Genomic DNA, 23,307 nt, shown 5'->3' on the forward strand with positions numbered 1-23,307 from the left:
TCCCTCCTCCCCCTCCCGCCCTCGCTCCTCCCTCCCCTGCCGCCTGCCCCTGCCCGGCTCCCTCCTCGGTGCCCTGGGGCTGGGGGGCGGGGGTGGGTGGGTAGGAGGGGGGGGCTGGGCGGGGCGGCCCGGGACGCCTGGGTCTCTGCCCCTCCCATTTGCTGGGCTTCCGTGGCTGCGTCCCCGGGAGGCCGGGCAAGGCTGGCAGGAGAGGTCAGTGTCCTGGGCCCGGGATGCCACCCTTTCTCTCTGGCACTTTTCCCTTTCCTGCCGTTTGGGGGGACTGGGTGAGTTCTCTGGCCAGACTGTGGTTCAGGGAGGCCAGTCTCTGCACCTCTGCAGGGTAGGCGGTAGGGGCGCATCCACGTCTTCCTAGGGGTGGAGTGACCACGCAGGGATATGCCAGAGCAGATGCCACTGTCTTTACCCTTTGCTGAGCCTTCACCTGCAGGTCAAAGTAGTCTCCACTTCCCCTTGCCTACCGCAGCCGGTCCTTTGGTCCCAGGAGCAAACTGGTTTAACTAGTGGAGGCTGTGGGGGGTGCTAAGGCCTGGCCTTAAAGACCTCCTCCCTCTCACCCTGCCTTGATCACCTGGGAGTGGGAGTTAGGGCTCCTGGGTCCCTGGCTGCTGAGACTGTCCCCACCTTCAGGCTTGGGTCTGGAGGGGAGAGGCTGGGGAGGAGGGCAGAAGGATCCCTAGCTGGGAGTGGGAGGAGCCTTGGGCTGGGTGTGAGGGAGGAAGCCCAAGCTGAGGGTGTGTGTCTGCCTTAACTAGTGCCTGCCTGCCTGCCTGCCTGCCTGCCTGCCTGGTGGATGCGCCACGAATGTTGTTGACTCTAGGTCTGTGTGTGTGTGTGTGTGTGTGTGTGTGCGCGTGTGTGCGCGCACACGCGCGCGCGCCTGTGTGTGCGTGCGCCCAGAGTCAATGCAGTGTCTGATGGGGACATTCTCTGACTTCAGTGTGACCGCCACAGACTCTCAGCACTAGACTGTCCATTCTACGGAGGACAGAGTGAGAGGAGAGAAGGGGTCTGAAGTCCAGGCTCCATGGGACTAGGGGGGGAGTGAGAAAGTGGGGAAGGGCAGCAGTAGTAGTGGGGGCTGGGCTAGGCTGGAGACATGCACCCCAAAGACACTCCCCAGCCACAGTCCCAGGGAGGCCAGCCCTGGAGACACCCACTCGTGGTCACATCACATTTTCCATACTGAAATTACCTTGCTCTGTCCTCATTGCCACCCTGGGGACCAGGTATCCTTCCTCCCCGGAAAGGGAAAAGCCACTTTCGGTGGTAGCCAGAGTCAGGTGAAGGGGAGGGAGAAGACCGGGCACGCTGGGGCTCTCTTGGGTGAACGGGAGCTGTTGATGGGGTGCAGACAAGGCCCTCCCTTTCACTCCAGGGGTGGGAAGAGCTGGGAATAGGTACTCCAGGGTCCCGTCCCCAGGTGGCCTGGCTGCTGTTGACTTTGCTTGGTTACCCTGGGAGCAGCTCTCAGCAGTGTGGCAGGGGCGGGTGTCGGGGAGTTGGACCCAGGCGTCCAGGCAGGGGTAGGATGGCACCCTGCCTGGGTGGCAGAGATCTTGCCAGGAGGCTGTGAAGTTAACCCCTCTTGCCCTGGCGGTGGTGGTGGCTGGCAGAAGAAGGGCTAGCCCAGCTGCGGTTTGTGAACGTTCCCTGATTCCCCCTCCCCCTCCCCCTCCCAGCACATCTGTACTTGGTTTACAGTGAATGAGTCTCCTGTCCTCATGAACCGGGCAAGGGCACCACTCCCTCCCTGGCCCCTGGCCGGGCATCCTGACACAGAACCAGGCACCACCCACCCGGGGAAAGCTCTCCCTGCTCAGTAGCCCTCTCTCTTCTTCTTAGAGGGCGCTCAGGGGCTAGTGCCCCAAGAGCTAGAGCTCTGAGACTATGCAGCTGGGGTAGCAAATGGGGACAGGGCAACTAAAACGGGGGACAAAACGCTTGGGTAGCTTGGAAAGAGAGAGAGGGTCTGGAATTCCATCCGTCTCTACCCTCCCCCTTCTCTTGGTCTGTCTGTCAGTCCGCCTCTGCCTTTGTCTCTAGTGGGTGTTTGTCCATCCATCGGTCTTGGTAACTGTGGCTCCGCCCTTCTGGCGGCCTTTTGGGTCCCTAGCCAACGACAGCAGCCAGGGGGCGATGCCCAGGAAGACCCGCCCTGCGCCGGCCCCTCCCCTCGGGGCTGCCGCGGCTCCGCCCCCGCCCCTCCCCGGGACCCAGTGACTGGGGTCTGCCTGCTGCAGCGCTTTGGAAGTCAAACCAGACAGGCAGATTGAAGAGCAGAGAAGAAGGGCATTGTGAGGGGTTCAGCTTCTTCTCTCCCTCTGGCACTGGAGCCTGTGCTCTGTCCAAGGATTCCAGAAGGAAGCTTGAGAAGAGGGCCTCCCACTCTGGAAACTGGTGGAAAGAGCTCCCCTCATTTCTCTTTCTCTTGGGTCATCCCTGGTTCTAGGCTTTGCTCTGTTTGTGGTTGCTCCACTTGGTCACCCTGGCAACTTGGAGAAACGATAGCTTGGGGGCCCTAGGACCAGGCTTCCTTTGCTCCCTTCATCACAAAGACAGAAAAGAGAGCTTGTGATGAGGAGAAAAGGATCCAGACCTCTGTCCTATCTGCCCTGATTGACTGTATCCCCCACCCCTCATTGTCACCCTTGCCCCCTCCCCTTCAGCCTCGGGACACTGAATAGGTAATTTCCGCATGCCCAGTCTGGTACTGGCGGATGTCCTATGCCATGCTCAGAAGTGGCTGGCAGATGTCTTCAGGAGATGGGGGGAGCTATGTTACAACCCCCAAGGACATCATTAAGGCACAGAGGTGCCATCGGGGCTTGGAGACCAGGGCACCCAGGGAGAGTGATGAAAACATGTTTTGTACGACACGTGTCTTCTTTCCCTTCCTCCCCTTCTTGCCCACCTCCTCCCCACGGGCCTGCTCTGTGCCAGGGCTGGTGCCAGCCTGGCTCTGGGTGCTTGCTTAGGTCCACCCCTTGAATCGAGCCTGTTCTGTGCTGGCCAGTTTGTGGCTCTCCTGGTAAGTGGGTTTGTGTGTGGAAAGTCCTAACCAGCCTCGGAGCTGCCCAGTTCCCCACACAGAATAAATAAGGCCTTGATTTTGAAACACAAGATTTGAGGACTCGCCTAAAGAACTCTAGGAATGTCTTCTCTGAACACGCACCATTCATTAATTCAACAAACGGTTAAGCATCCGTGGTGCGCCAGGCCCTGTCTTAGGCCCTGGGAATTGCCAGGTATGATCCCTTCCCGTTCAGGCTCATCAGCTGGTGGAGGAGGCAGACATTAACCAGATAAGGCACAAAATTGCAAGTGATGGAGTTCCTGTCGTGGCGCAGCAGAAACGAATCTGACTGGGATCCACGAGGATGCAGGTTCGATCCCTGGCCTCGCTCAGTGGCTTGAGGATCTGGCGCTGCCGTGAGCTGCGGTGTAGGTTGCAGACATGGCTCGGATGTGGCGTTGCTGAGGCTGTGGTGAGGGCCAGCCACTACAACTCCAATTCGACCCCTAGCCTGGGGACCTCCATTGTCATGGGTGCGGGCCTAAAATGACAAAAAAAAAAAAAAAAGCTACCCAATTGAAAGTGATAAGCAGCATGGAGAGGCCTAAGGTACTGTGAGAATGGATGGTAGGAGGATTTCCGCCCCCAGATAAAGAGATGAGGAAAAACTCTGGAGGGCGGGGGAGTGAGGAGGAGAGTGGTGAGAAGGGAGGGCAGCAGAAGAGTTTGTGCAAAGGCCAGGGTCCTGGCTCACAGCCACTCCGCTCCTCCAGAAAGGACAGGGTCCTCCCATACCTGCTCCTTACCTGGATTTTTTTTTAATGGAAGTCGCTTTTATTATTATTCTTATTTACTTTTTTTGCTTTTTAGGGCTGCACCTGCAGCACCTGGAAGTTCCCAGGCTAGGGATCAAGTCAGCCACAGCCATGTGAAATCCCAGCTGCCTCGGAGACCTACAGCTCATGGCAATGCCGGATCCTTCACCCACTGGCCGAGGCCATCGAAGCCACATCCTCATGGATACTAGTTGGGATCGTTACCGCTGAGCCACAATGGGAACTCCCTCACCTGGATTTTGATAGGCTACAAGGGAGGGAGGGTAAACACCTCCTCATGGCCGAAGCGGGACCTAGAGACACCTGGTGCCCCTGTCCTGGAGTGATTCTACCCATTTCTCCATCGTTCCTCCAGAAAGGGACACAGAGGCACAGATGGGGAAGAGGAATCCACAGGCCTAGGCCTGAGATTATAAACAGAACACAAGGCCCATGTTGCAGGCAAATCCCTCGGGGTGAGGGATTCCTGGATTTGCCCAGCTGGAGCCACACCAGACAGAAAAGCCTTCTGCTCTGAGCTGTTCCACTGTGCACCCTCCCCTCTGGGATCCAGCCCTGACCTGTCCCACTCCCTGGAACAAGGAGGAGCACGTCTGCCTCCATCTGCCTCCACAGTTGCCTGGCATGTGTGAGGTGAGCGCTCCAGGGGTCCTGCCGTCCCATGGGGGTGGGTGGAGCAGATTCTTTTGTACAGAACCTCCACCCTGGCTTATGAGGTTCTCTCTCCTCTGTCCACTGGGGGGGGGGTCTCCCAGCTCCTCCTGCTCAGACACTGAGCTTCCGAGGTTCTTAGGTTCCCAAGGAAAGAAGAAGAGAAGTAGAGGGTCCTTTGGAGGAGAGAGCAGTTTCTCTGTGACTCTGCCTCCTCCACAAGGCAAGGGAGTCATGGGACCAAGGGAGGTAAGTTCCAGCCCTGCTCTGACCCATTTACCTCCCTGGACCCACATCCCCTGGGGCCAGAGTGCTGGGTGGGGCCAACCTGGCACCTCTACACCCACACCTGGGACTTCCCCTGGATGGAAACTCCCAGAACTCTGGTGTCCTGCCTCCTTGGCCAGCTCCCACCAGCTGCCTGGGTTCTGTTCACCTACAGTGGGGTCTCCCCATCTGCCAGCTCTCTAGCAGGCTACATCTCTGCCTTGGCCCCGAGGGGGCTCACGGAGGTGGGCCCACTCTCTGGGACCATCTTTGCTATCTGGCTGCCCTTTCGTTTCTTTCTTTCTTTCTTTTTTTTTTTAAGGGCCACACCCATGGCATATGGAAGTTCCCAGGCTAGGGGTTCAATCAGAGCTACAGCTGCCAGCCTCCACCACGGCCACAGCAACACCAGATCGGAGCCACGTCTGTGACCTACACCAATGCCGGAGCCTTAACCCACAGAGTGAGGCCAGGGATTGAACCCACATCCTCTCGGATACTAGTTGAATTTATTACTGCTGAAGCACAACAAGAACTCCCTGGCTGCCCTTTCTAATAGACTCCTTTGAAGAAAAGATGTGGGGCTGGGGGGAGGAGGTGGGAAACTATCCCTCTACCCTTCGTTGAACACCTACAATCTTCCAGGCGTTGTGCTAGGCATGTACGTTACTCGCTTAATCCACACAGCCGTCCAGAGAAGTAGCAGTTATCACCCCCATTTCACAGAGGAGGTAGGGGAGACCCAGAGATGTTAAGCGACTTACCCAGTATCACACAGCTAGGACATGGCAGAGCTAAGATGGGCACCCAGGTCTTGGTGGTCCTGAGCTCTCTTCACCGAGGCAGGCTTCTTCTTCTACAGCTGCCCACCTCTCCATGGGATTAGAGACCTAGGGGATTCAATTCAATTCCATCTAGTTCAGAAAACAGTTATCTTATTGAGCATCTACTCTGTGCCAGGCAGAAATACAGGGCAAATCACTGTCCTTGAGGTCAGATGGGAAAGGTGGGCGTATGGACTATGGGTTGTCTAACTTCAGCATGAGGATTTGAACAAGGTGGCGTGGAGTAGAGAAAAAAATAGTACTTACGTTTTCTCTTTCTGAAAGAGTATATAAATATACTATGAACGATGTATAGAATAAATTGGAACAAAGGGAATACCTATTCGGCTGCCATTGGGGTCAAGTATTTCAGAGTTCCCATTGTGGCTCAGCAGGTTAAGAACGTGACTAGTATCCATGAGGATGCGGGTTTCATCCCAGGCCTTGCCCAGTGGCTTAAGGATCCAGTGTTGCTGCCAGCCTAGGTTGAAGATGCAGCTTGGATCTGGTGTTGCTGTGGCTGTGGTGTAGGTTGGCAGCCGCAGCTCTGATTCACTCCCTAGCCTAGGAACTTCCATATGCTGCAGGTTATGGCCCTAAAAAGGAAAAGAAAAGAAGTAGAGTATTTCCTGTACTCCAGGACTTCCCATGTGTCCCTCCCATCATTCCCCCCCTCTCCTAAGAAGAACTCACCATCCTGACTTTTATGATAATTATTTCCTTCTTTTTCTTTCATTTTAATTTTAAGACTTTTTTTCTGGAGTTCCTGCCATGGCACAGCAGAAACGAATCTGACTAGGAACCATGAGCTTGCAGGTTCGATCCCTGGCCTCGCTCAGTGGGTTAAGGATGGATGTTGTGGTGAGCTGTGCTGTAGGTCACAGACACGGCTCAGATCCTGTGTTGCTGTGGCTGTGGTGTGGGCCGATGGCTATAGCTCTGATTCAACCCCTAGCTTGGGAACCTCCATGTGCCTCAGGTATGGCCCTAAAAAGCAAAAAAAAAAAAAAAAAAAAAAAAAAAAAAAAAAAGACTCCTTTTTTTTTTAGGGCTGCACCTGTGGCATATGGAGTTTCCCAGGCTAGGGGTCGAATCAGAGCTGCAGCCGCTGGCCCACACCACAGCCACAGCAATGCCAGATCTGAGCCAAATCTGCAGTCTACACCACAGCTCTCGGCAACGCTGGATTCTACAACCTACAACCTACAACCTCATGGTTCCTAGTCGGATTCGTTAACCACCGCGCCACAAAGGGAACTCCCCTTTTTGTCTTTTTAAAGCAGTTTTAGCTTCACAACAAAATTGACAGGAAGGTACAAGATATAAATTGTTGCACAAAACTATGTTTTTAATTAAAAAAAAATTTTTTTTTTGGCTGTGCCCGTGGCATGCAGAAATTCCCAGGCCTGGGATCAAACCCAAGCCACAGCAGTAACCAGAGCCAAAGCAGTGGCAATACTGGATCCTTAACCCACTGAGCCACCAGGGAACTCCTAGTACATGCTTCCCAGTACATACATACAAGAGCTTTTCTAGACTATAAAACTAAGGGTCAGAGTGGATATACAGGAGTTCCCATTGTGGCTCAGTTGGTTAAGGACCCAATCAGTATCCAGGAGGATTCAGGTTTGTTCCTTGGCCTCACTCAGTAGCTTAAGGATCTGGCATTGCCACAGGCTGCAGATGCAGCTTGTATCTGGCATTGCTCTGGCTGTGGCGTAGGCCAGCAGCTGCAGCTCCAATTTGACCCCTAGCCTAGGAACTTCCATATGCTGCAGGTGCAGCCCTAGAAAGAAAAAAGAAAAAGAAAAAATGATGGACAGGCCATCTCAGTTTTGTCAGATAATGCCAGACTGTTTTCCAAAATAATTGTACCAGTTACACAGGAAATAGAACATTCTAGATAGGGGCAGGTATGGGTTCAAGGGTTCAAGATGACCCACACACCTTTCTTGCCTAAAACCCTCAGTGGTTTTCCTTTTTCCTTGGAATAAGACCCAAGTCAGCGCTGTGGCCCCCAGAGCTTCTGCCTGGCTCTCTACCTGTGCCATTATGTCTCTCCTCATTGCTCTTTGTACTTGCTGTCCCACTTCTCTAGAATGTTTGGCCACCAGCTATCTCCATGGCTCTCTCCCTCACTTTCTTCAGCTCCTTGCTAAAATGTCACTTCTCGGTGGCACTTTCCTGACCACTGATTTTTTCTTTTTGTCTTTTTAGGGTTGCACCTGTGGCATATGGAGGTTCTCAGGCTAGGGGTCAAATCGGAGCTGGAGCTGCCAGTCTACGCCAGAGCCATAGCCATGGCAGCGCGGGACCCGAGCCTTGTCTGCAACCTACACCACAGCTTAAGGCAACACTGGATCCTTAACCCACTGAGTGAGACCAGGGATCGAAGCCACATCCTCATGGATACTAGTTCTGGTTGGTTGCTGAGCCATGATGGGAACTCCCCTGACCACCAAATTTTTGCCTGCAGCATCCAGCTCTCCTTATCCCCTTCTCAGCTTTAGTCTTCTCCATAGTCCAGCCACCTGGGCTCCATGCAGCCTCAGCAGCTCTTCCCTTGTCTGCAGGGCTTAATAGGCTCCCCGAGGAACCCTTAAGTTCCATCATACCTGACTGTTTGGGGGCTGTCTAGTTGCCCCTTCTGAAGGATCCACCTTTCTGAGTCACTTTTTATCGCATCACCCTGTTTTTGTTTGTTTGTTTGTTTTATGACTGCACCTGTGATATATGGAAGTTCCCTGGCCAGGGATTGAATCTGAGCCTCTGCTGTGACCTATGCCTAGGTCACAGCTATGGCAACACCAGATCCTTTAACCCACTGTGCCAGGCTGGGAATCGAACACCTTCTGCAGGGGCCAGAGCCACTGCAGTTGGATTCTTTTTTTTTTTTTTTTTTTTTTTTTGTCTTTTTGTCTTTTTAGGGCCTCACCTGGGGCATATGGAGGTTCCCAGGCTAGGAGTCGAATACACCACAGCCACATCAACACTGGAACCTTAACCCATTGAGCGAGGCCAGGGATCAAACCCGCAACTTCGTGGCTCCTAGTTGGATTCCTTTCCGCTACGCTACGACAGGAACTCCTCTTTTTTATTATTTATTTATTTAATTTTTTTTGCAGTCAGATTCAAACTCCTTTTTTTTTTTTTTTTCACCCTGGTTTCTTTCATAGCCAATTTCATCCTCTGAAATAAGCTAATTGTTTGTTTATCTGTTTGTTTTTTGTCTCCACCCTAGCCACTCCTGACTTTTATGGGCGCTCCATAAGAGAGAGAACTTAGCTGTCTTGTTCTGCCCTGTGTCCAATTCCTGCTGCATGATAGGCCCTCAAATAATAATTGTCCAAGCTGGTTGTCAGTCTCCCAGAGACAACCAGGCACCCCTGCCCCTACACCCGGGACTTGCCCTGTCTGGAAACTCCCAGAAGTTTAGGCCTCCTCCCTCCCCTGCCAGCTCCTACCAACATCCCTGGCTCAGTCTCAGAGCGCATCTGCGGCGGCGGCTGCTGCTGCGTCCCTACGTGTCCCATGGGGCCTGTCTGGGAGCCTGAAGCAGCCATTCTGGCCATCAGGACTGGAGAGTGACGGGCAGGGGTCCTTGCCCAGGCAGGCGCCAGGTGCCAGAGCTCAAGAAATACTTTTTAATTAAATAAAGGGGACGACTTCAGAGATGATAGGACCTTGTCAGGGGATGAAAAGAGAAAGGATACTCAGAGCAGAAGGAACAGTGTAAACAAAGGACTGGAGGTGTGGATTTCCTGCTGTGGCGCAACAGGATTGACAGCATCTCTGCGGCAGCAGGGACACGGGTTCAATCCCCGGCCCAGCACAGTGGGTTAAGCAGCCAGTGTTGCCACAGCTGTGGTGTAGGTTGCAACTCCGGCTCAGATCTAGTCCGTGGCCTGGGAACTCCATAGGCTGCAGGGTGGCAAAGGAAGGAAGGATGGATGGATGGAAGGAAGGAAGAAAGACAAAAAACAAAGGACTGGCGTTCCCGTCGTGGCGCAGTGGTTAACGAATCCGACTAGGAACCATGAGGTTGTGGGTTCGGTCCCTGCCCTTGCTCAGTGGGTTAACGATTCGGCATTGCCGTGAGCTGTGGTGTAGGTTGCAGACGCGGCTCGGATCCCGCGTTGCTGTGGCTCTGGCATAGGCCGGTGGCTACAGCTCCGATTAAACCCCTAGCCTGGGAACCTCCATATGCTGCGGGCGCGGCCCAAGAAATAGCAACAACAACAACAACAACAACAACAACAACGAAAAGACAAAAAAAGACGAAAAAAAAAAAAAAAAACCAAAGGACTTCAGGCATTTTTGGAGAACATGTTTGGGTCTGGTGCCCTTGAGGGGGTTTTCAGCAGGGCGGGGCAGGCAACAGGAGAGCCCTGCCAGGCAGCCCAGAAGAGGTGGGTGAGGTGGGGAGGTCTGAGCTCCTGCAGGATCAGCAAGGCTCAGCACTGTCTTAGGTTTAATCCTGCCCCCACCCCTGCTCCCCACAGCCTGCCTCTCTGACTCCACCCCTGCCCTCCCCTTTACCCAACCCCAGCCTGGCCGCCCCTGCTGCTGCATGGACTTCTCTCTTGGCCTACGCTTGGGGCCCCGGAACAAGAAGGCCAGCCACCACCAGCCCCCTCCACCTCCGGGGCACAGCCCACCAGCCGCCTCTCCTTGTCTGTCCTGCCCTCCTTCTGCCTGCCACTGCCCCTGCCCCTGCCCCGGCTGTCCCCCTCCCACCTGCTCCTGCTCTGCCTCTTATGCAACAAACTGCCCCTCCTGTCCCGGCCTCCCTGGCCCACCCTGTACCTGCTCCTGCCCTCCCTGCCCTGCCTGTCCCCCCCTGACTTGTCCCCGCAGTCCCTGCACCCCATGCTCTGGTCCATACTTGACCTGTTGCCATCCCTCTCCTTGTCCCATGTACTCTTGCTCCAAGGGCCAAGCCACCTGTCCCAGCTCCTGCTTGGGCTGCAGTGACAACTGTGGCTATGGCCGAGGGGCTGCCTGGGGACCTCCAGGCTCCACTGGCCGCTGCAGCTGCTGCTTCAGGGGACAACGAACCTCTTGGCACTGTCTGATAGTCTAGCTGGCCTGTCGCCCCCTCAGAGACTGACAATCTGCCAGAGCACTTTTGCAGTGGCTTCTTCAGGAAGACATGGAAGCTCTGGAGGGGTCAGCTGGACCCCTCGCCCAGGCAGGGGGCGGCGGCAGGCTGCTCAGTGCCCTCAGCCCCTTCCTCTGTCCTGGGAGTGAGAGCAGGGCATCTGTTTCGAAGTTAGATTCTGGGCGTTCTCCTGCTGGTTCCAGAATCTCCTCTTCTGCAGCTTCTGGAATGGAAAGTGTTCTTCTGAGAGCCTCCCCCATGGCCCCTGAAGGCGATGAGCAAGTTGGCCATTTTCTCTCTAGTCAGCCTCCCCTGAAGACCCTTCTTGCTTCATCTTCTCGGCGGTTTGCATGGATAAGATGGATTCTTCTTCCAGAGGTGAGAGGGGATCCTTTGTCCAGGGGCTACTTCTCTTGCCCCCTGGACCTCTACCCATATCCCTGACTGACCCAAGAGTCTCTGGACCCCTTCCTTCTCATCATGAGTCTCATAAGGAAGGTCAGTGGCTCTTGGACCAGAAGAAGAGGCTGAGCAGAGGATTCTGGGTTCCTCCCTCCTCCTGGATATCCTGACATCCTTTATGGTCCTTTGCTTCTAGAACCTGGTGCTCTCTACCTGAAGGTCTTATCTCAAATCCCTGAGTGCTCGCCAGCCTCATGACCTCAATCCTCCAGCAATAATCCCATCTCTTACATCCATGCTCATCTGCCAGGGGGACAATGGATCAGGCTCCTAAAGATCCCATCCACACCTAGTTAGTTGCTAGTGGTAAATCCCTGTCCTTGGGGGTGGGGCTGGGAGTTTGGAGAAGCGACCAAGAGGGAGCTGGATGTGATAAACTCAGGTATCGAACTGGGGCTGGGTCCTGAGCTGAAAGCCCCTAGGCGCCCACCACCCCTCCACGTCCTAAGTGCTCTGACACTAGGCTGCTTCAGTCTTTCTTGGCTTCCTTCTCTGGGACCCTCTGTTCTTTACTTTCTACCTGTTTATTTTTTTTATTTTTATTTTTTTTTGCCTTGTCTAGGGCCGCTCCCTCGGCATATGGAGGTTCCCAGGCTAGGGGTCTAATTGGAGCTGTAGCCACCAGCCTATGCCAGACCCACAGCAACGCGGGATCCCAGCCGCGTCTGCGACCTACACCACAGCTCACAGCAACGCCGGATCCTTAACCCTCTGAGCAAGGCCAGGGATCGAACCTGCAACCTCATGGTTCCTAGTCGGATTCGTTAACCACTGTGCCACAATGGGAACTCCCGTCTACTTGTTTATTCTTCTCTTTCCTTCTCTCATTCTATACCACTCTCTCCATTTCTGTTTCCTTCTTTCTATCATCTGGACATTCTGCCTTCACTTAACTTGTGTCTCTATATCTAGTTCCCCCTCTCTCTGTCCTTCTATTTTCCCATCTAATTCTTTTTTTTTTTTCTGTCTTTTTAGGTCCACACCCATGGCATATGGAGATTCCCAGGGTAGGGGTCGAATTGGAGCTGTAGCCGATGGCCTATGCCACAGCCAGAGCAACGCAGGTCTGAGCCACATCTGTGACCTACACCACAGCTCACCGGATCCTTAACCCACTGAGCAAGGCCAGAGACTGAACCCATGTCCTCATGGATGCTGGTCAGATTCGATTCTGCAAAGCCACGAAGGGAACTCCTCCCCATCTAATTTAAAATCTACTTAACACATATATCTTTTTCTCTCCCCCTTCCCTGTCCTTATGTTTGTTTTATTCCTTGGTCTTTTTTTTTTTTTTTGGCTACACCAGAAACATCCGGAAGTTCTGCGGCCAGGGATCGAACCTGGGCCACAGCAGTGACCCCTGGGCCACGCAGTGACAATGCTGGATCCTTCACTTGCCGAGTCACTCCTTGGTCTTTTGATCCACCTCCTGTCTCTCTCCTTTTCTGTCCTATTCTGCTTCTGCTTCGTCTACAAGTCATTCTCCATCTCTTCCTTTTCTATTTCCCTTTCTGCCTGTGTCTCTTTTCCTGTCTTCTGGGTCTAGCTGTTCTTTCACTCCCTATCTCTCTTTCTGCCTCCCCAATATCTGGCTTTCTCTCTCTCTCTCCCTGGGTTCTGCAGCTGCCGGCACACCAAGCCTGTGTCAAGCCCATCTCAATGCTGCCCAAGGGCCAGGACACCAGGTCCTCCATTGTCTATCTGTCCCCCACACACCCCATGTGCTGGAGTGAGCAAGGGCTGGACACAGCTACCAGAAGAGTCCCTTCCTTCACTACCCACTGTCTAGGCCATCCATCCCTTCTCAGCTCTAAGCCCAAACCTTTTTAGAAATGATGTTTTTTGGAGTTTCTGTTGTGGCACAGCGGAAACAAATCCAACTAGTATCTATGAGGATGCGGGTTCAATCTCTGACCTTGCTCGGTGAGTTGAGGATCCCGCATTGCCATGAACTGTGGTGTAGGTCTCAGACGTGGCTGGGATCTTGTGTTGCTGTGGCTGCAGTGTAGGCCAGCAGCTGTAGTTCCGATTTGACCCCTTGCCTGGGAACTTCCATATGCCACAGGTATGGCCCTAAAAAGCAAAAAATTTAGAAAAAAATTTTAAAAAGATGTTTTTCTTATTCTGAAAATTAGCCACTAAAAAGAAAAAGAATTACGCATTTATGCTGCCTGTCCTGTGTAAACTATATTTCAGGGTGGCCAAATAGCTCTAAGTGGTGGAGAAAACTTATTTACAGAACTCCAGCTAATGTAGAAGGAATGTGGAATTAGAAAAATCACCATTTTGCAAGCCCTAATGAAATGACTGAGAAAAGCAAGAATCATAAATGGATAAAACCAAGCATGGTGGTTGATGGAGGACTTTACAATGGAGGAATCAAGCTGTCCCCACTGAAGAATTCTAGCATCACTAAAAAGGGACAACCACATATGATGTATCTTCTGATATAATGCAGCCTGAAGCTCTCGGCACCACCTGGGAAGGACACTTAAACAAAAAAACTGAGCATGCTTCTAACCAAAGCTCTAGAGCTCTCTCCTTAATGCCCTCCATTAAATAGGAAATGTGGGGGGACAGAGGGACAAATTAAATGACCCAACAAAGAAGTAAGGAAACATATCCAGAACTTGGGGCATTCTAGAGGAAATCTGAGCCAATTTCTTCAACTAGTCAATGGCTGAGGGGAAAAGTGAGAAGTGACATAAGAAGACAGCTACGACATGGGACAGGTGGGGCTTGTCTGGTTCCTGATTGGGACCACCCAATTGGAAAAAAAGACATTTTTAGACGGTTGCTAACATTTAATTTTGAACTGGGTACTTGCGATGCCAACGAATCAGTGTCGATTTTGTTAAATGTAAAAACGGCTTTGAGATGATGCAAGAAAGGGTCCTTATTTCCGAGAACTGCGTACTGAAGCATGGAGTGAAATGATATAGTTAATTTTAATACATTATTTAATAAATAAAAAATTATTGGAGTTTCCGTGGTGGCGCAGAGGTTAACAAATCCAACGAGGAACAATGAGGTTGCAGGTTTGATCCCTGGCCTTGCTCAGTGGGTTAAGGATCCAGCGTTGCCGTGGGCTGTGGTGTAGGTTGCAGACGTGGCTCGGATCCCATGTCGCTGCGGCTGTGGCGTAGTCCGGTGGCTACAGCTCCGATCTGACCCCTAGCCTGGGAACCTCTATATGCAGCAGATGTGGCCCTAGAAAAGACAAAAAGACAAAAAATAAATAATAAATTAATAAATAATTATTTAATACTGAAAAAAGGAAAGAAAAGAAAGGAGTAGAAGGAACCAAGGGACAAAATCAATATTGCTGAAGGAAGGGTATAGGGTGTCACAGAACTGTGCTCTCTACCTTTGGGTATGTTTGAACCTTTTCATAATAAAAGTTTAAATGATGCTACTGTGGTAAGCGTGGTTCTGAGTAACCCCAGAGCATCCTCCCCACCTGCCCTGAAAGCCAGGACTTCCCCTGTGACAGATGCCAGTGCTCCTTGCCCTCCACTAGAAGTGTGTCCTGGAGATGAACTGCATTCCAGACTGTCCTTTATCCCTTCCCATCCTCTGCTGGCAAGTGTCCCGTGTGTAGGATCTTTCCCAGCTGTACTTTCCCAGCTGTGAGGGGCCAAGGGAACCTTAAAGAGTAAACATATTTTGGGAGTTCCTGTTGTGGCTCAGCGGGTTAAGAACCCAACTAGGATCCATGAAGATGTGGGTTCAATCCCTGGCCTCGCTCGGTGGGTTAAAGGATCCCGCCTTGCCGTGAGCTGCGGAGTAGGTTGCAGATGCAGCTCGGATCTGGGGTTGCTGTGACTGTGGTGTAGGTTGGCAACTGCAGCTCCAATTGGACCCCTAGCATGGGAACCTCCATATGCAATGGGCGTGGCCTTAAAAAGACAAAAAAAAACCAAACAAACATATTTTGAATAGGTCCTACAGTAACATAATCCAAAATAATTCGATTTTCCTTGAGGTCGCTCTTTGTCAGGTGCTTCTGAGAAAAATGCAACTCCAGAGTAGTGAACAGTGGCCTCCATTCTGGAAAACAGAAGGCAAGTCGTGTAAGAGTATCCTGTCCCACTCCCCGCCTTCACTCAGGGTGACCTCCTCCCTCGAAGACCACCAGAAACTGAGAGATTGAGTGTCAGGTGTTCAAGGGGTTTCAGTTCAGAACCAGGATAGGATGGAGGGCATTTGGGTCCCCCACACCCTCACTCACTAAACAATCCTGGGGACACCATGATTTTCGAGTCTTGCTGTGTTTACACAAATGCATGGGAACCAATACCCCTCTCTACTCTCTAGAAGTTTGCCAGTTAGGAATAAAGGCACCTTGAAACTTGCAGGATATTTCAAGCTGTTGAATTTATCATAAGAAATTCTTCCTCATGGTGATGTGATTCCAGACTCTCCCACCCTCTACCTTTCAACATTAGTCTAAAGAAAACCAAAATTTGGGCGTTCCTGTTGTTGCTCAGTGGGTTAAGAACCCGACTATTATCCATGAGGATGTGGGTTTGATCCCTGGCCTTGCTTTTTGGGTTAAGGATCCGGTGTTGCTGTGAGCGGCGGCATAATTGCCAGATCTGGCTGGGATCCAGTGTGGCTGTGGTGTAGGCTGGCAGCTGCAGCTCTGATTCAACCCCTAGCTTGAGAACTTCCATATGTCACAGGTGTGGCCCTAACACCCCACCCCCTCAAAAAAACCAAAAAAACAAACAAGAAGAACACAGCTGTTGAGGAATTCCTGTTGTGGCTCAGCGGGTTTACAACCTGACATAATATCCCTGAGGATGCGGGTTTGACCCCTGGTCTCACTAAGTGGGTTAAGGATCTGGTGTTACTGCAAGCTGAAGAGCAGATTGCATATGTGGCTCAAGCCGGTGTTGCCATGGCTGTGGCATAGGCTCCAGATGCAGCTCTGATTTGACCCCTAGCGGGTAAACTTCTGTAAGTGTTAGCAGCTAATAGAGGCCAACACTTTTTAGGTAATTTACATGGATTAACTTATTCATTTTTTCATCAAATATTTATTGATTTTTTTTTATGTACCAATAACTGGGTTTTTTTTGTTTGTTTGTTTTTCGTTTGTTTTTTTGTTGTCTTTTTGCCTTTTCTAGGGCTGCTCCCGAGGCATATGGAGGTTCCCAGGCCAGGGGTCGAATCGAAGTTGTAGCCACTGGCCTACGCCAGAGCCACAGCAACGCAGGATCCAAGCTGCGTCTTCGACCTACATCACAGCTCACGGCAACGCCAGATCCTTAACCCACTGAGCACAGCCAGGGATCGAACCCGCAACTTCATGGTCCCTAATCAGGTTCGTTTACCACTGAGCCACGACGGGAATTCCCCAATAACTGTTTTTAATACTGGGAATAGAAGTAAACAAAACAGAATAAAATCTGTAGGGAGAAGAGATAGTTAATAAGTAAAATACATAGTGCCAGATGGCATTAAGTGCTATGTAGAAAAAGCAGCAGAGGAGAGTAGAGAGTTGGGCTCGAAGGAGGTAGATCACTGTGGCAGAGGTGGTGCTGCTATTTCAAACAGGATGGCCAAGGAAGGCCTCTCTGATAAGGTGACACTTGAACAGAGAACTGCAGTGACTGAGGGAGAGAACCATGTGGATGTCATGTGCCCCGAACTTTACAGGGCACAGTGTGCAAAGGCCCTGGCAGTAGCCAGTACAAATGGATAGAAGGAGTAGGAGGACGAATGGCGGTAGATGAGGTCAGAGAAGCAGCAGAGAACCAGAAGGCAGAGGGTTTTCTAGGTCATTATGACTTTGGCTTTTATGTCTTAGTGAGATAGGAAGCCATAGCAGGGTTTCCGAGGAGATGATACTAAAGCTGGAGAGAAGTTACAGACCCTTTCCAAGCTAACACAGCTGGTAAGCAGCAGAGGGTGGGAGTCAAGGTCCAAGGCTGAAGTTCTTAACCCTTAACTGCCATTGAACTTTAGCCTTTTTTTAAACTGGGAGCTACTCTCCCATGACTGAGGAGAAAGAAATTGGGACCCTGAGAAATCATGTGGCTTGCCCAAGGCCACACTGTAGAAAGTGACAGGGGCGGGATTTGAGCCTCTGCTGTCTGCAAGCCCAAGTCCAAGTCCTTTACACCACACTGCCTCCCTCAGATATCCGGGCCATACTGACTTCTGGCCTGGAGGTCACTCCAGTGGGGAAGGAGGGAGAGCGAGGAGCCCGGCTCGGCTTCGGACAGCTATGTTCCTTCGGAAGCTCGAGCCCCGGCTCCGTGGGACTGCTGGCCTTTTCCCAGGCACGGCTGCGCTCCCTAACCACCGCACGGAGGAAAAGAGGGAAAATGGGCCTTTGTTTTCAGGTGGCCCCACAGGTATCCAGGAGTCGATGGAGCGGGTTTCACGAGAGGGGCCGAACCGGAGGCGGTGACCGCGACCGGCTTCAATCGAGCCTCCGCCGGTTTTTGGAGGTCGGTGCCGGGGAGGAAGCAAGGGAGCTGGACAGGGGCGGGGTTTGAGCGCCGCGCCCCCGTCACGTGACGGGGCCTATCATGGCGGCGGCCAGAGGCCTCCCGGGCTCCCGGAAGCAGGCTGTGAGGGGCGGGCGCGCAGCTGGAACCCGCGCCGGAGCCGGAGGTAGAGCGGGCAGGGCGGCCCGGCGGCCTGGAGCCGGACGTGTCCGGAGCGTCCCCGCAGACGGGGCAGCAGGTGAGACGGGGTCTGGGCGACGCGCGAGCGGGTGTGGCGGCGCTGGACGAGGGCTAGGGGGCGCAGGGAGGGTGTTCTGACCTGGAGGAAGGGGAATCCGAGATGCACGCCCATGACCCTGAAGCAAGACGAGAGGCCCGCGCGCGGGCGCGGGCGGAAGGGATGCCCCGGACAGATGACGAGACATTGAGGGGAAAAACGGGCTCCCCAAAGAGCATGGGAGGTAACAGAAGGAAGTACTGTGTGCAGAAGCTGTTGTGGGAGAGGGCAGCAGCCCCTTAACTTGCCGGGCTGGGATTGGTGCGGGAACTCCCTCTTTTCTATGCCCGGCCAGGGTGGAGCGACTGCTCAGCCTTCTCCCCTCGCCTCTTACCCCTCCCTGCTCCACAGTGTCCTAGGAGACCGCTCCGGCGGGCCACTCCTCCCACCCACCCAACTGGTCCCTCCGGTCTGAGCTCTGGGGGAGTGGAGTTGAGGGGTGGGGAAGTATATTTGGCAGGGGGGTTAGGTGGAGCTGCCTTCTGCTTACACACCCAGCCCCTTGACAGCATCACCAGGGCAATGGATGTGTCTCTGAACCCCGCTTCTCGCCCCAGGTCGTCCGGGGGCCGGCCATGCTGGTGACTGCCTATCTTGCCTTTGTGGTCCTTCTGGCCTCCTGTCTGGGATTGGAGCTGTCAAGATGCCGGGCTAAGCCCTCTGGAAGGGCTTGCAGCAATCCCTCCTTCCTTCGATTTCAACTGGACTTCTATCAGGTCTACTTCCTGGCCCTGGCAGCGGACTGGCTCCAGGCCCCCTACCTCTACAAACTCTATCAGCATTACCACTTCCTGGAGGGACAAATTGCCATTCTCTACGTGTGTGGCCTTGCCTCCACAGTTCTCTTTGGACTAGTGGCCTCCTCCCTTGTGGATTGGCTGGGTCGCAAGAAGTCTTGTGTCCTCTTCTCCCTCACTTACTCTCTCTGCTGCTTAACCAAACTCTCCCAGGATTACTTTGTGCTGCTGGTAGGCCGAGCACTTGGTGGGCTGTCCACAGCCCTGCTCTTCTCGGCCTTTGAGGCCTGGTACATCCATGAGCATGTGGAACGGCATGACTTCCCTGCTGAGTGGATCCCAGCTACCTTCGCCCGAGCTGCCTTCTGGAACCACGTGCTGGCTGTCATGGCAGGTGTGGCAGCTGAGGCCGTGGCCTGCTGGATGGGCCTGGGGCCCGTAGCGCCCTTCGTGGCCGCCATCCCGCTCTTGGCTCTGGCTGGGGCCTTGGCCCTTCACAGCTGGGGAGAAAACTATGATCGGCAGCGTGCCTTCTCAAGGACCTGTGCTGGAGGCCTACGCTGCCTCCTGTCGGACCGTCGTGTGCTGCTGCTAGGCACCATCCAGGCCCTGTTCGAGAGTGTCATCTTCATCTTCGTCTTCCTCTGGACGCCTGTGCTGGACCCACACGGGGCCCCGCTGGGCATCATCTTCTCCAGCTTCATGGCAGCCAGCCTGCTCGGCTCGTCCCTGTACCGCATCGCTACCTCCAAGAGGTACCACCTACAGCCTATGCACCTTCTCTCCTTTGCCGTGCTCATCGTCGTCTTCTCCCTCTTCATGTTGACTTTCTCCACCAGCCCAGGCCAGGAGAGTCCAGTGGAGTCCTTCATCGCCTTCCTCCTCATCGAACTGGCCTGTGGGCTGTATTTTCCCAGCATGAGCTTCCTGCGGAGAAAGGTGATCCCTGACACAGAGCAAACGGGTGTGCTCAACTGGTTCCGGGTGCCCCTGCACTTACTGGCCTGCCTGGGGCTCCTGGTCCTCCATGACAGCGATCGCAAAACAGGCACTCGGAACATGTTCAGCATCTGCTCGGCTGTTATGGTGATGGCTCTGCTGGCGGTGGTGGGGCTCTTCACCGTGGTGAGGCACGATGCTGAGCTGCGGGTGCCCTCACCCACCGGGGAGCCCTATGCCCCTGAGCTCTAACCCTGTTCCAGGACAAGGGAGCTGGGACGGACCCTTGAATCCCGGCCCTCCAGGGTTGTACAGATCTCTCTGACTGACCGTGTGACTATCTGGCCCCTCAGCCTGTCCTGGGGGCCCTCCTGCCAGTGCTTTGGGTTGGGGAGCACATGGGGTGATGGCCTGGAAAAAAGATGCCAAAAGTTGCCTCTGTGTTACTCCCTTCCCCTTTTCCACCTAAAAATAAACACTTTGGGTTGATCATTGATTTGGTTTACTCATCCTCACCTGTACCCACCTCAGTAGTTGCTGGTGAGGGGGCAGCTGGAGGTTGTGAGGAGAGAGGTGGGGTTACCAGCTGGAGGTTATTATTATTTATATATATATATATTTTTTTTGCTTTTTAGGGCCACACCCACAACGTGGAAGTTCCCAGGCTAGGGGTCCAATTGGAGCTGCAGCTGCAGGCCTACACCACAGCCACAGCAACGCGGGATCAGAGCCAAGTCCACGATCTACACCACATGTCACAGCAGTGCCGGATTCCTGACCCACTGGCTGAGGCCAGGGATCATACCTGCATCCTCATGGATTCTCCTCAGATTCGTTTCCACCGTGCCACGAGGGAAACTCCCAGCTGAAAGCTTTTATTTCTAGCCTCTCCAAGACTGCCTTCAGCTTAAATTGAGAGCTTAAATTAATTGTCTGGCAGCAGAAATGGGTGGGATATGCCAGCGGCTCCTTAGTCTTCTGCATCTTGTTTCTCTGGGGACAGACACCTTCCCCAGTTGCCAAGCCAAACCCTTGCTCCACATCCAAGGTGAGGCCAGCTCTGGAGTTTATGAGGTGGTGCCCAAGCCACTGAGCAAAGATTCCAGGGGCTCAAGCTGCTTCTGTGACCACCCCTTGGGGCAAATCCTGAGCCTTCCTGCGGGAACCAAGCTTGCAGCTCAGCACGTGCGTGCTGCCTGCCTTCTGCCTTTGTGGCTATGGACACACCATTTGTCCAGCAACGCTTGGGACCACCAGGTCCTGTATCTTTGCATGAAACCCAAGTGGAGGGCTGCCAAGGAGAGAGCACTGAATGGCTGAGGGATTGGGGCATCTTGTCTGTACCTGACTCTTCCCCACCCAGAGTGAGTGAGGGTGAGGGAGCCATCAGGGCAGGAAACAGGACCAGTGGGAACACCAGTTCTGTGGGCCCCTCCCTGCCTCACCTCTGATTGTATCTGCCTTACCTCCTCCCACCAAAACCTGGGCTTCTCAAGGTAAGCAGAGCCAGTAGTTATAAAGGGTGGGGATGAAAGGAGGGTAGGCTCCAGGGTGTGTTCTGGAATGTGCTTGAGGTGGGCATGGGGGACCTACCTGTTCTGGAAAAGAGGTTGATGACCTTTCGTTGGGTCCCAGACTTACTTCCCAGACAGGACAATGCAAGACTTTCCAAGACCTGCAAGTTCAAACCTGTGCGGGAGGAATGTGGCCTGGATGGGCCCTGCAGGGTGAGGCCTGGGGGAGGGGCGGGTGGTGGTCTCCGGTCCCTACTCAGAAAAGGAGAAAAACACATTCCCCTACCCAGCCTGCAGGGAATAAAAGTTGAGGTTAAGTATGAAAAAACATAGCTTTTCCTTCCCCCATCTTGAGGCTAAAACAGTCTGTTGCAATAACTTTACTTCCCCTTTCTGTCCTGTGGCTCTGGACCTAGATATATTTTATAGTTATTTGTAGACATTCCATCTCTACCATGCTGTGATCTCTTTATGGACACACCAGTGGGTACTTTGGCCCATGGCTGTGCTCAGTAGATGTCTGGAGAGGAGTTCAAGGGCTATGCATTTGGGGAGTTCCCTTTGTGGTACAGCAGAAACAAATTCGACTAGGAACCATGAGGTTGCAGGTTTGATCCCTGGCCTCACTCAGTGGGTTAAGGATCTGGCGTTGCCGTGAGCTGTGGTGTAGGTCGCAGATGCAGCTCGGATCCCGCGTTGCTGTGGCTGTGGTGTAGGCCAGCAGCTGTAGCTCTGATTAGACCCCTAACCTGGGAACCTCCATATGCCTCAGGTGCGGCCCTAAAAAGCAAAAACAAAGCTGCCCATTTGGGAAAGCTACTAGACAAGAATTCAGAGGCTACTGAGTGACCTGTTTGGGATGACAGTGATTATTACTGATGGAAGTATGAGGGGGGCCCATATTCCCAAGTGATAAGGAAATGGGGGGGTAGAGGAGACAGACTAATGAGGTTCCTTTAATTTTCTCCCCACAGAGCTTTCTTCAAAGGAATTGGTGCCAGGTAATGGGGGGGGAAGTTTCTTCCTGTCAGTCTCACCAGCTGTTAAGAGCTCAAAGGCATTGTCCATTTAGCCGTAAACATATCTTTACTGAGCACCTACTGTATACCATGCATTGTATTACGGGGTGCTGGTGAAATTTTTTTTCACCTGGGGAAAAGAATCCACGTTTAAAGGGCACATAGCAAGTGGATGGCAAAGCCAAGGCTAAATCTTGCACCTACCCCTCTAGCCCTGCTCCCTCCCAAGCCCTGTCCCTGGAGGAGGGCAAGCGAGTGGGAGCACTTAGCTCTGCCTACATGGCCCACTTTTGGGTGTTGGCCCAGATGGATCAAACAAGGGATACTTCACCAGGTGCCCCCTGCGTGCAAAACGCTGCTTGTGATGCCCTGCGGACAGGCAGCCGTGGGAACAGGTCAGGAGCATGGCGCTGGAGCCTGACTCCCTGGTTCAAATTTGCGCCTCAGGTTCCTCATCTATAAAATGGGGATTGTGGTATAGTTTCCACCCACAGGGCTCTTATGAGGATTAAATCAAGTGCTCAGAACAGCACTTGGCCCCCAGTGTAAGCACTACATAAGTGTTTGCTTTCATATTTTATTTTTTAACTTTTTTGATCCAGCTGAGCCTATCCAGATTTGGGTGTGAGAATGAGTGGATGGGGCTGTCACAGGGTGTAGAACTTTCCAATGCATCCCAGTGGTCGGGTGATTTCCAGCAGTGTTTATCTTTGGTCCTGGCCCAGAGAGCAGGATCAAGCCATCTGAGAGGCCTTCTGCTTTGGGGTATGCGAGCAGCTGAGGAGGGTGTCAGTGTGTTCCACTTGAACTCATTTCCTCTTCAAGTGGGAAGGTCAGCTTGGTGTCAGACTCGATACACACCACCATCTTTCACTAAGAGGCTTCTGATTTTCCGACTTTCCATGCAGCTGGATACATGATTATTTTATCTGGAGCTTTTAAGGGATCCTGAAGAGAACAGAAGCAGCCCAAGGGACCAGGAGCCAGTGCTAAGAGGGCAGGAGGACTGGGGCATGGGAACAGTGCAGGGTTTTGAGGCTGACCTTTTCCTGTGAATTCAGTTCCTGCTCAGGGAGGGGAGAGGGCTATTCCCAACGAATGGCCATGACCCTTTGGCTGGGTCCACGTTCCAGTCCCCATCACCCCAATCCTGTGGTTCTCCCTGTCCCTTTTGTTATATTT

General features: G+C 53.1%; 2 protein-coding genes across 5 annotated transcripts; both read left to right on the forward strand.

Moving 5' to 3' along the window:
- Positions 1-164: 164 nt before the first annotated feature.
- LOC102161895 (uncharacterized) lies at positions 165-14,589 on the forward strand. Of its 3 annotated transcripts, XR_297140.4 has the most exons (4): positions 165-213; positions 4,315-4,506; positions 10,937-11,094; positions 13,375-14,589. XR_297140.4 is itself a non-coding variant. In XM_084955762.1 (2 exons), the coding sequence occupies exon 1, from the start codon at positions 10,186-10,188 to the stop codon at positions 10,696-10,698; it is 513 nt and encodes a 170-aa protein (XP_084811888.1). In that variant the 5' UTR covers positions 10,044-10,185; the 3' UTR covers positions 10,699-11,094; positions 13,375-14,589. The 3 variants fall into 3 exon arrangements, 1 of the variants encoding a protein (XP_084811888.1); XR_014803259.1 differs by lacking the exon at positions 4,315-4,506; XM_084955762.1 differs by lacking the exons at positions 165-213; positions 4,315-4,506 and having other exon boundaries at positions 10,044-11,094.
- Positions 14,590-17,771: 3,182 nt separating this feature from the next.
- On the forward strand, positions 17,772-20,084 carry MFSD5 (major facilitator superfamily domain containing 5). Of its 2 annotated transcripts, none has more exons than XM_001926510.8 (2): positions 17,772-17,877; positions 18,474-20,084. In XM_001926510.8, exon 2 carries the CDS (start codon positions 18,492-18,494, stop codon positions 19,842-19,844), a length of 1,353 nt encoding a protein of 450 aa, XP_001926545.3. In that variant the 5' UTR covers positions 17,772-17,877; positions 18,474-18,491; the 3' UTR covers positions 19,845-20,084. The 2 variants fall into 2 exon arrangements, with proteins under 2 accessions (XP_001926545.3, XP_005652620.1); XM_005652563.4 differs by lacking the exon at positions 17,772-17,877 and adding an exon at positions 17,968-18,100.
- Positions 20,085-23,307: the final 3,223 nt, after the last annotated feature.

Source organism: Sus scrofa, chromosome 5, assembly GCF_054392235.1.
Source record: "Sus scrofa isolate SSC_HxYL_T2T_F1_AM1 chromosome 5, Sscrofa_HxYL_maternal_Yorkshire_Landrace_v2.0, whole genome shotgun sequence".
Taxonomy (NCBI): Eukaryota; Metazoa; Chordata; class Mammalia; order Artiodactyla; family Suidae; genus Sus; species Sus scrofa.

Excerpts from the sequence above, each read along its gene's own strand:
- MFSD5 (XM_001926510.8), top strand. The coding sequence starts at position 18,492 with ATGCTGGTGACTGCCTATCTTGCCTTTGTGGTCCTTCTGGCCTCCTGT.
- LOC102161895 (XM_084955762.1), top strand. The coding sequence starts at position 10,186 with ATGGACTTCTCTCTTGGCCTACGCTTGGGGCCCCGGAACAAGAAGGCC.